This window comes from Scophthalmus maximus, chromosome 1 (genome assembly GCF_022379125.1).
Source record: "Scophthalmus maximus strain ysfricsl-2021 chromosome 1, ASM2237912v1, whole genome shotgun sequence".
Taxonomy (NCBI): Eukaryota; Metazoa; Chordata; class Actinopteri; order Pleuronectiformes; family Scophthalmidae; genus Scophthalmus; species Scophthalmus maximus.
Window position 1 is genome coordinate 5,225,785 of NC_061515.1, and position 12,932 is coordinate 5,238,716.

General features: G+C 44.6%; 1 protein-coding gene across 3 annotated transcripts in view; it reads right to left on the reverse strand.

Moving 5' to 3' along the window:
- Positions 1 to 12,932, reverse strand: part of znf407 (zinc finger protein 407) — a 147,347-nt gene that overhangs the window by 131,078 nt on the left and 3,337 nt on the right. For all 3 annotated transcript variants that reach the window (XM_047332836.1, XM_047332837.1, XM_047332835.1), the window contains exons 3-4: positions 10,750 to 12,924; positions 3,295 to 3,409 (exon numbers count right to left, since the gene is read on the reverse strand). In XM_047332836.1, the coding sequence (XP_047188792.1) occupies positions 3,295 to 3,409; positions 10,750 to 12,924 (2,290 nt within the window). The remainder of the gene's footprint in view (positions 1 to 3,294; positions 3,410 to 10,749; positions 12,925 to 12,932) is intronic.

Below are 12,932 nucleotides of genomic sequence, written 5' to 3' on the forward strand. Positions count from 1 at the left end.
ATATTAAACCAATGCTTCAAAGCATTTAGACGGTTTATGCATAATTTAACACCTACAACAAACACTGGATGTCCGTTGCATCTTCGGGGAGGACGAGGAAAGCGGGAAGGTGGAAATGCTGAATCCTGGGCCTTTCTGGTAGATGATGGAGGAGAGGAGGTGGAGGCTCATTAAGTGGCCGAGCCCCACTGTGGACAAAACACGCCAGGAGGATACACAGGGATCTGCCGTCTCACATGCTGGATGACTTCTTCTTTTTTTTTTACCAATTAAATATGAGAAATCTTATCTTGCATTCTAACGGCCAATTTGTGGGGGGGGGGGGTTTCTGCTGCTTTTGCATCTTAAGAGTTCTTTATAGTCAAATTAAGACAGATGTGAAGACAAAGAGAGGAAGATAGATTGTGTAGAAACACGGACAAACGGACGTCTGGAGGAAAGTGAGAGGAATGGTGAGGCAGAGACAGGAAGCCTATAAAGTGTTTGCAGTGAAGAGCGAGGCTCTGACCAGCACACTCGGGTTTGATTGGCAGCGCGGTCAAGGGTTCCAATCTGTCCCGGCCTTGCATTTGCATTTGTTAATTAAATGCCACAACAATATGATCTTTAACTATCAACAAACCGCCCCCCCCCCCCCCCGTTCCAGAGACCGGCTGCATTGAGCTGAAGCTAAAGCGAGTTGGACAGCCGAGGTGCAGTCTCACAGCCTTGGCACAGAGGGAATCTTCTCGTCTGAGGGTTTAACGAGGAAAACGCTCCGATCGATGGCAGTGAAGAAAGGTTGTTTTTTTTTAAAGGAAAAGGAAAAGACAGGAAAAAAAAACAAAAACACAAACACAATATGATGAGCCGACGTTCTTAACAAAAACGGCAATAGACTAAACCCACAAAGCCCCCGTGCCCCATGGAGGCCCAAGAGTCTGAAAGCAGGAAATAAATGAAGGAAATCAAAATTGTTTATTGTGAAAGAGCAGGTCGAGCGCGGCCCTGTGCTAATTGAAATGATAAATGGTGATTACACGTTAAAATCCCCCAGAACTTTTTTATTTTTATTTTGGTTAAACGAAATGTTACCCCGTCATTAGTATCCGCACGGGAACGCAGAACTTAATCGCAGTGTAATCTCACTTTTCTAGGTCACCCAAAACAAGACGGGTAATCCCATTACTCATTGTACCTGAAACGCGGCCACGAATTAGGAACGTGCTTGAGATTCAGATTGAGGACATATCGTCAAACGTGAAAAAGTTTGAGGAGGGGAGAACGAGGGGAGAACGGGGGGGGGGGGTTTGGTGTATGTATGGCTCTGGCCTTAATGAGGGTGTTTCTGTTGGGTTTTCTTTGTGTTTGCTGCTCTTAAGTCAGGAGGAGGGATGGCCCGGTGATCAGTCAGTCCTGAAACAGCACACACAGGGCCGATTTGTCACCAGTGGCTGGCACTGGCAGCACACAGCTCCTCCATCCACATGATTTGTGAATCCAGGGGCTGTATTTAGTAGTCCCGTTTAAAGGCATATTGGAGAAATGTTCCGTATGTACGTGTGTGCGCACGTGCGTGCGTCCGCGTGTGTGTGTGCAAAGCTAGATGCTTGGTCAAAGCCCAACACATTTGCAGCACTTGGGAGAAGAGGGTTTCAGCTGGAGGGCTTGTGAAACATGAGCCTTTCCTCTCATTAAAGGAGAAGCTGTGTTTAAACCGAAGCTTGTTTGCTCGCGCCGTAATATGTTTGCGAACGTCAGCGGGAGCAAATAAACACGTTCGCTCGGCTCGGCTTCAGAAGAACAAAAAACAAGCCCGCGACTGAACTAAATGGAACGGTTTGCGCAGAATTACACAGAGGGGGAAACTAATAACTCCACATATGTCTTCATCTTAGCGAGCGGGTTGCAAGCGAAAGCTCGATGGCACAAAGCGGGAAATCCCACAATTTGCTCTATTCCCCGACTGCATGTTAAACAGCTTAACACGTCCATTTGAACATGGCAAGGCAGTGAGGAGGTCTACCACGGGAATGAGGCGAGCTGAGCACAACATATGGTCTACATGTAGGGGGTACAAGGCAGTGGGATAATAATTGTGCTCTTGCACTACTGGGTATTTATAGACTGGTGGTTACCTACATAAACTTCAAATTAGGTCTATTTGTACAGCTGCAACCATGAAGAAGGTAAAAATAAATGAAGTTTATTTTACCTTAAATTTGTGAGGGAAGTTGACCAGAGGCAATATATTAGATTTTTTTTTGATTTTTTTTTAAGGGCCTGGGAGCATTTAACGGTTAAAGAAAGTTCAATCCAACATTAAGGTGAGACTATTACTAAAATGTTGGAATTGCTTTATGTTGTGCTGCTTTTTCATTTTTTCGTACTTGGATAAATATTAGCAGATGAGTTTTCTGTTTCAAGGACAGCAAGGTTCTCCAAAGACAGTGTGGGAGAAGGTTTTGATGATTATTTATTCACCTATTTGACGGATAGAAATCTCATAGTTTAAAAGAACCTTCCTCAGATTAGTAGCAAACCCATCCGACTGCAGTCAGGCAGCCCACAAACCTTCCCACATCTGATTGGAGGAACGCACCATTCACCGGCTGTCACTGGGATCTGATCTTCAATTTCAACTTTCAACTCAAAAACTATGGCCACTGATCTGGAAACAGAACCCCTAAGTCCCCCTAAGATATCCCAGAATTTTGTTTCCGAATACACGTGAAATGCGTTTGAATTCAGTTATTATTATCTTCTAAATGTTAACATAACACATACACATACTTCATTACTCACGTTTGTTATTGTGTGCATATGTATGTTCACACTGACAAGTGTACGTATGGCAAAGTATGTACAAAAGTACCCACTGATTGGAAACAGGCTCCCCCCTGGCTGCGTGGTGGAAGAGGAGGGAGGACCAACGTATATGAAAATTTGTGAAAAATTGCGGCTGACATGTCATCGCCGTCGATTATGGTGTAGTTTCCATGACTTGTGACACGTAGAACACAAACAAGAAAGCGAAAATGGTGATTTTTAAGTGAGCAAAGCAGACAGGAGGAATTCTGGGGGGATGACAATCACCGTCACATGTCGCGATGGTCATTGCTGCTCAGCGTCTCGGCTGCGTGTGATTTGGGACGACAGCACCTTGTCGGAATATAATATGTTTACGGTCCGCTACAGGTAAGAGTAAAGTCTGTATCCAATTTGACACAGTGAATCAGTACACTATTTTTCCATTGAAGGGTGGAAAGGTACCAAATATCCAGCTCTGTAGAAGCAGTTTGTCGTGTCACTCACCCACAGATGTCACATTTGTACTCTCTCATGCCGAGGTGTCTCTTCACGTGGTTCCTGGCGTCTCCCAGCTGAGCGGTTGCAAAGTTGCAGATCTTGCATATGAAGGGCTTCGATCCTGTAAAAACAAAAGCACGTAGAGTTGATAAGCAGCAATAATAGTATGTTTTAAAGTGTGAAGTGGCAATTTGAATAAAATATGACTGTAGAAAAGCTGCGATTTTACTGATCTTTTTTTCAATGCCAGGCTTGTCAGGCTTATTAGTTCTATGCTGGGACTTCAACCTACTTCAAAGCTACAAATGACTCCAGAATAATAAAAACAGATGCCCTTAGCCCAGTCCCCATAAAACCTACAGTCACACTCCGAGTGTCATGCATATCTTCTTTCACTCTCTATCTATCCTTGTCACTCTCCTTCGTCTCTAACCAACTCTTCCTTTGCCTGTGGACGCGTAAATTGGATTCCCAAAGGTCAGGGCGAATACATAAATCAATTTCGCGTGTGCTCACTACCTCCCATTCCATCATTAAGGCGCTAATCACTCTGCGGCCTTCACGGGGAGGTTTCTCCCTAATTATTGTCATTAATAAGTCCAGGGGGCGGGGCAGCGTTTGAGAGAGTGGCAAAGCTTCTGCCTGCCATCCGTCATGTAAGAGCGGCGCAGCCCGGGCGGCTGCCTGTGCTGTCCCTGTGATGCACAAACGTCTTATGACTCAAGATAAAATGGGGAGCTGGGTTCTTCAAAACAAATATAGTGGAAAAATGCAAAGTTAGAAAAATAGGATTTATACATATGATTGGCCAAAAAAACAACAACTCTAAATTCAGCCAAATAAAGTTTCTGAAATACAATGCTATGTCCTATATTCTCTTACAAATATCAAACAAAAGCATTTGGCAAAATAAAATGGAAATTATAATAAATTCCTTCTAAGCTATCCCTAGTTTTAGCAGCCAGAGCCATATGTAGGCCGGCATCGCACAGTGCGACACTCCAATCTAAGTGGCAGCCCAGTATGATATGATATCCACATACGCATCTCTGAGCAAACCCTCACCCCACCCCTCTCCCAGCAAATATCCCAAGATGTTCTACAATATTTATTCCAGGGGCAGCTGCTGATTTGATTAAGCACTTTGTGTAGATTACTAATTCGTTCATGCACGGTTCACTTGCTGTGAGCTGGAAGTACGACACATCGAATTTTAAGCCGGTAACGAAGATTGAAAGGCAAGTCTATGCTAACAAGGCCCATAAACACAGGGGTCGGGGTGGGGGTCCACACCATGCAACAGCAAAGCCGGGCCTCTGCACACACACACACACACACACACACACACACACACACACACACACACACACACACACACACACACACACACACACACACACACACACACACACACACACACACACACACACACACACACACACACACACACACACACACACACACACACACACCAGTAAACACAGTAACAAAGGCACGTACATAAGAGCAAAAAAAGGCAGCTAAACAAATAAAACCCCATACATAACTGCACATATCACACCTAAATATGCAGACACCTTCACACAACAAAATCATCGACACCCATTAAAAAACAAAAAAAGACAGATGTACACATTCACACTGCACCCACTGTCACACCTACACATACCTACATCTTGATTCAGAACACCCCCTCGCACCTATGTGTGTGCAGACAGACACACACATTACATTCACGAGACATAATCACAGCGTGGACAAAAACAGGAGAGACAATAATCCTCTCTCCTTCTCACACACACACACACACTGACACACACATCCTGAAGTTGAGGTGAGAGAGAGGCGTGTGGGAGGCTGATTTGTCCAGATGGCTGGCTGAGCATGAGACATGGCGGAGAGGAGAGAGATGTAACGTCCCTCAGTTCTCACATCTTATCACATTAATACTCCACCACTCCACTTAAACAGCCTCCGTGAAACTGAAATTGACCATCAATGCAGTGTCATGTTAAATTAATACTGCCATCCACATAGGGGGCGATGGCTCCCTCACATCCCAGATGAGACAGGGAATGACTAATTCATTTCCTGAGAGAAGAAGCTCATGCGATGTTTCACCACACACACACACACACACACACACACACACACACACACACACACACACACACACACACACACACACACACACACACACACACACACACACACACACACACACACACACACACACACACACACACACACACACACACACACACACACACACACACACACGCACACACACACAGATAGTTTAAGCCTTGTACATGCCACACACTCCTGTCACAGCCTTAGCTCACACCTTCAGCTTTGGAGGAAGATAATAACACATGATTATTTTATACAAATAAATGTCTACTTTGTTTTTCTTACTTCTACAATAGAACTTGAGAGCACCCCGATTTCCACAACGGGTTGACTGCAGCTCTACTGTGCAGGTTGCAAGGCGTCAAGCACTTTATAAGTAATGATAATCTGTCACAGTCAGGGCCACAAATCCCGTTTAAAGTATGTTTAACTGTCACATTGTTTTTTAGTTATTATATCCTACTACAAGATCCACTGTATATTACAATGAATGGATTCAAACAAGGTCAATCCAGTGACAGCAAGTAACAGAAATATTAAACTTGATTAATTTAGGGAAAATTCAACTGTGAAAAATACATTGTAGCTGCATGTTTGAGCAGGAAGGCAGATGAGAAAAGTGACTCTTCCTCAGTTACTAGCTAAACAGAGTTTGATGGCATCTATGTGAGAATATCATGAAAATTTAAAAAAAGATACTACTATAAAACTCGAGAATTCACAAAAGACACCATCAAAAAAAATTGAAGCAGCAGGGACTGAAAGATTGTGAGATTTAGTCAGTAATGTGATTCAATCTGCAAAAATATTTGAGCTTTCATTTCTCGTAATGCAACGTGATAGCATCATTCATTAACCCCCTGCCGTCCAAGTCAAGATAAACTGGAGGTTTATTTTTTTTCAAACTTTTCCTAAGTTTCCTCCACAGCTACAGAAAACAATATGCAACTGTTTTCAAGGGATGGACGGTGCTCATCATAGTGCATTAACACAACGTCATAAATAAAACTGGCAGAGAATTGCTTCAGATTCATACTGACACAAACCTGTTCATAAACCATCAGTTGAGAATCTACGTATGGAGGATGGGAGTCCTCACCACTGATGGCCCATTAGTACAACAACAGAATACTTTTTTTCTGCAGGAAGAAGAAAGAAGAGAAGTCTCTAGGTGTTGTAATGTTATGTCAAAGGCCAGGAAACAGAAGTATCTAAGTGGCTGAGCAACTCAAATCACACCACCTGGCCTAAGGTACAGACAAATAAATACTAATTCAATTTTTGTATTGGACCTATACAAAGAGGTTTAAAGAGTGGTGAGCACCACCAAAGGGATTTACTGTGCACCTACTGTACATTTGCCAGTTCTGGCCTCATTCAACTTGAGAATAACATACGGCCTTGTTCACTCATGTTCTTATTTGTGGAAAGCACGAAAGCTGCATCGAGGGTTAAGTGCCTTCACCACAGTGTTAAAAGCCGCCGTTCACAGTTCTGGCCTTCCTCGTTGTCCCTGCCGTTTGACCTCTCCGCCGTCCTCTGAGGAGTCTGGTGGAAACAATTGTCCTCGCAAAGTTAGGCCAGCCGCCTCCCTCGGCTCGCTAACAGCTCCCCTGAGAGACGGAGATGTGCTCCAGTCCTCCTCCTTGTGGTGCCAGCTGGTCCAAAGAGTTCTGAGGCCTGGGCACTTCCCTCCGCGCACACACTCCTCTACCAGTTCCTCCACTGCCTGCCTGCATGGGGACTACTGCAGCAGGAGGCGCTGGCACGGAAAAAACAGCGATTTTCAATCTAGGGCTGTGAATTCTTCAGCCTTTTACCAGTCTACTTTCTATTTTCGTCTCAAATTCATACTTTTCTCCATCTGATCCCTCTTCGTTTTTAAGTCTTCAAAATGCCTTCCAGACATGAGTTTGATGGAGAGTGATGGTGATGGTTTTGAACCTCGTGCAGATAAATTAACATCACATCCTTCGTCATTAAAGTTCCTTTTGGCGTTGTATTTACATTTTGAATCTCCGCCGTTTGGGGTCAGGATCCGTTTGCGGAAAGCGACTTGGGAACAGAATAAAAGAAATATATAATATGTAGATTACGACAGAAGGTTCTCCTTCATCGCGGTGTCTCTGAGGGGAGACAAAGCTTTCAGTGGAGAGTTTTATGGCCCATGATGCTTTAAATGTGCTTTTAAATGGTTCGGCGCTTGTTAAGAGATAAAATCTGGAGGGAAAACACTAAATAACTTCAATGATATAAGGACCTTAGAAATGCCATTATTAGGAGGCCATAGTGGTTTAACGGTGTTCATTTACATACATTATGTTCAAAGGTTATACATGTTGAATTTTTTTATTTTTTTTAAAGATCCAGACAAAACTGACAGGCGAGTGGAACACTTGCCATCTTACTGTTCAGTTATTTCCACAAACACATCGCACCCTGTGTGCGAATGTGCGTGCGTGGCATGTGTATCCATTACGTTGAGGCTCAGTCTGAGGTCAGACAGCTCACTCCAGTGAAAAAGTGACCAATTTACCTCAAAATGCAAATTCCAGCGGTACCCGCATTGGCAAAATGCAAGCATACGTGTTTCCTTTAAGGGACAAATTGACAAATCTGTGTGCAGCCTCCCACCACCGTCTCCTGATTTCACTGATTAATCAAGTGAATAAAAACTAGGTCTTAATTAAAAGGATCTGGACGTGCTCCCGGCCCGGAAAACTGGCAGACCCCCACCGTGCCACGCCACAGCCCCACAAACAAACTCCCAGAATGAACGACCACCACATAGAAGGTGAATAATTCACTGTAATGAGGGAACTTAGCAATAATAACAACTGGCACATGTTGTCAGAATGAAGAGAAATGGGTGCTTTTCCACAAATAAGAACAGCATAAAATGAAAGTGGAGGTGTAATCTTATAAACAAGAACATAACTCAATTGAATAAAAAAAGAAGCAAACGTTCTTAAAAAAAACCCTATTCATTCATTCGTTCATTTTAAACCCGAGAGCGCGCCCTTGACTTGAAGCCATCTGTTGGGACCTCGGTGTCACAGCTTTTCATTTTCTTAAGTAACACTAAGACAGTGACCTCAAAACTCAAGAATTATGACACGGGGTAAAATCATGAATACATGCAGACTTACCGCTAATAAGAGGAAAGTGGGGGCTCGACATTAATCATCTGGATTTTTACCTCCCGATTCTTACAGCTTTATGCAATCTGGTTTGAGCAGTAAGCTTTCTGACTTTGGCACACAAGGTGACTAGCATACACATCATAAAGAAAGGGGACACAAATGTTCAACTTTCTTTAAGTTAAATCAGTCGTCTGGCCGAACAAATACGCTGGTTAACTCCATAATCCTGCTGAAAGAAAAACGTTTAGCAGCAGCATTTTTCTAGCCGATTGCAGTTAAGGGCAAATATTGGAGAGGAATCATAGCATAGGTTTTCTGACAAGAGTTGAATGACAAACCTAGACATACCCGCACAAACCATCCGCTGTCACAAAAAGTGGAAACAATCCTATTTTATTTCTCATTCAGAAGACGCTTACACATACACCCATGTACACATGTGGTAAACCCAGAGCATAGAGTCCAATTAAAGTCCCATTAAAGTTTGGGCTGAAAGGGGGATGGACCACAGCAGGCAGAGGGGGGCATTTATTGATGGCGCCCTCACATCTTGTTCCTGCATTAAGTTGATTTTAAAAGCAATTAATACACATGGTCAGGGAGAAGTAATGGAGCGCCCTATGTTCTTAACCTGCCGGACGTTTCGCAGCCGAAGCCCCGGACAACGCAGCCCTGCTTTGCATTATAAATGACAAGATAAATTTTAATGGATTGAGGATATTCAGCTAGCCATGAAGGCTCACACACACACACACACACACACACACACACACACACACACACACACACACACACACACACACACACACACACACACACACACACACACACACACACACACACACACACACACACACACACACACACACACACACACACACACACACACACACACACACACACAACACACACAACACACACAACACACACAACACACACAACACACACAACACACACAGACGTACGTACAGACACAAGGGAAATTAAAGGCTTTGAATACGTCTGCATTGATTATTTTAAATTATTAGCCCACCTCTCTTTGGACCTCCAATGCTTTTAGCCTAAGCTTTAACACATTTACAGAGACTTATTGACTATAATTACAACTGAGTCCTGGTAATGGACACATCAATTATGAGTCGCGCATGCCTCTGACCAAGCGTTGCTCGGGGAATCCCAATCTGGGGTCCATTAGCGTCTCTCCTGCTGGTCTGAAGCTCAATCAGTCTTTACCTTCATCTCTACTGAAACAGCTATTACCTGGCTGCAGTAGATAGTGGCCTTAGCATTAGCCTGAGCTGCCAAAGTACAGGCTGTATCTCCCCACTCAATACTGCTGTAGCTCAATGCAGAGGCCGATGAGCTGAGCGGTTACACAAAGAGCTTATGATTTTCCCCTTTGAGGTTTTAGAAAGGTCCAACCGATTGGCCAATAATATCGGCCGATATGAGCCTTTCACAGACATACCGGAATGGAAGTTTATATTTGCCCGTATGAAAACTTTTATTTTACAGAATGAACAACACATAAAAGATTTGCATTCTGAAAAAGTTTAAATTTTCTTAATTCAAGTTCCATATATTAGTGTATTTGCGTTTTCTTTTTATTTATAGTAATTTATAATAAAACTGTGAAGGAATCATTGATAATTTGTATTTTACAAACTATCGGCCAATATAATAACAGCATCAGAATTTTTAAAACCCCCGACATCCATAGCGGTCAGGCCCTAGTTTTTAGTCAAACTGTATTTGTTGAAGTGCTCATAAGTCATCAAAATGCCTCATGAGAACCAGTATCAGTTAAAAGAGGCTTGAATAATTCATGCAGCATTTACAAAGTGGAAGAAATGGAATTCAAAGTAAATGTATTCTAATTCTCCTGTATTTCTAGTCCACATAGATTTACAAGTTACATCACAAAGCATCTAAAATGTGTGTTACTAAGTTACTAGTTGATATAATGTATTTGTATTAAGTATTATGAGCATCTTCCAAATACTACTATCAGTGTTTGTACCAAACTGGTAGTGGACACTCCAGTAATTCCTCTTCTTCATAAAATGAGTGTTAAAAGCTTTGACCAGCACTTGCATGGAGTTCATACAGCTTTGGCGTACATAAACAGTGTGTGTGTGGGTGTGTGAAGAGAAAGAGGTACTGTTAAAAGAAGCAGGATACATACCGGTGTGAGTACGAATGTGTGCCAGGAAGGCCATGGAGTTGCTGCTCTTGCACACCTTGCCACAGTATTTGCACACACTGCCCTGGTTCTCCTCGCGCTCTCGGTTGATCTGCTCCGTGTCCTCCAGCACGTACTTGTTGACCTCCCTGAGCAGCTCCTCGTGTTTCTCCTTAATGTGGACAAACAGATCTTGCTCCGACACGAAGCGCTCGGTGCATTTCGCGCACTTGAAGCTCTCCCCCCCTTCAGGCAGCTCCTCCACGCTGTTCTGCTCGTTGCGGAGGTGGGCAGCGCTGGTCAGGTGCTGGTGCAGGTTGCTCTCCGTGTAGAACGACTTGCCACACACCAAGCAGTGGAAATGCTTCTCCTTGGTCGGATGCTTCATTGAGATGTGGACGTTGAGGCCGCTCATGCCGTCGGCCATGAAGCCACAGTCCTCGCAGCGTATGCGAGAGCTGCTTCCTTTGACTTCCTGCCTTGCCTTCACTTCCTTGGGTTTGAGCTTCTTAGCGTATGTAGATGTGGGGGGGAGGCCCGTCAGACACATCACAGCGGCCTCACCTTCCAGGGCCAGACCTTCCTCCAGTGCCTGCTCCTGCTCAGTAAGGGCCTTCATGGATATAATGCAGGAATCAAAGGGAACGGCTTTGAACCTTTGTACATCTGAATTCGAGCTGCTGCTTTTTGCATCTACAATCGTCACATCAGCATTCAAATGTTCATTGTCTGATTCGTCACCCTCTTCCTCCTGGCCCTCTTGCCGTGCAGACTCGTTTGCTGAATCTGGCTGGGGCTCAGACGGTGCCGTGAGTGTGACAGTCTGGTTGGTTGGATCTAATTCCACGCCAGTGGAAGATGTAGCAATCACTGCTTGCTTCTCATCTGCACTGCCACCGACACCAACCCCAGCCTCGACAGGTCCTGCGGTGGGCGTGGCTGTATTCTGACTTTCTGTAGCTTGACTGTCATCGGAGCAAGGTTCAGACTCTTCAGTGGGGCAAGGAGTGTCACATCCAGGGTCAGAGTTTGCCCCGGAAAGCTCATTGGCCTCCTTCATCTCCATTGGGAGTGCCAACGCTCTTCGTCCCTCACCCCCGATTTGCTCCAGGTATCTTTGGCTTTTCTGTTTGTGCTTCTCGGTGTTCGCGTGGCGAGACATTTCCCTGCTTGTTACGGCATGGTAACTACAAGCTAGACAGACGTACTCAAAATCTTTGGTGTGCTTTCGCTTGGTGTGGAGATGGAGCGAAGGCACTGATTGAGCAACAAAATTGCAGTGGTTGCAAGCATTTACAGAGTCGTATTTACCTTTTTCCTGGCTTGTGTCTGACTGAGTTGGCTCTTCTCCGACGTCAGATTCTGGCTCTTTCTTAGTGGTGTGTGAGGCCGAGTTTGGTTCCTGTGCTTGTGTACTTATAGATTCTTGCGGTACCTCGCTCGTGTGATTGTTGACCGGATTCTTATTTGCGCATTCTTGTGCACGTTTAACATGCTTCTTCGTGATAAAGTGACGATCCATGTCTCCTTTGGTCACGCAGCTGTAGTTGCACAGAGTGCAGTTGTATCCGTAGTCCTTGCTGTGTTTACGGCGAACGTGAACACTGAGGTTGGTAGCGTTGGAGACTACCAGTCCACAGTAACCGCAAGTGGTCGAGGACCCTTGCTTTGGTCTTCCTCGTTTTTTTCTGGGGGGTTCGAGCTCTGAATCATCCACCTCCACCAACACAGCTTTAGCAGCCTCCACTGCCTCTTCAGTTTCCTGGTCTCCTTCTGTCAAAGTAGCTGCCCCTTCTCCACCATCTTGAGCCCCATCGTCTATACTTTCGCCATCTCCCACAGACTCTCCGCTTACACACTCAACGTAGACATCGAATGAGGAAGATTCTGCACTGGTCTTCACTGCGTGCTGCTGCATGTGACTATCTGAGGACAGGTGAATTTCCATCCACTCTGGTGTGGCCGAAAAAAAATTACACAACTTGCAGCGGTACCACTCCTGGTCCAGGTGTCGGACGCGAGCGTGGCTCTCAAGCAGCGCAAGGGTACTGACGCTAAAGTGACAGTGTGCACACTTGAGATGGAAGCTGCTGTGCGCCACTCGTGTCACAGTCGCCTTCTCGGGGCTGCCAGAATCCTCAGCTTCCTCTTCGTCATCCATCTTCTCATCGGCATCAACTAAAACA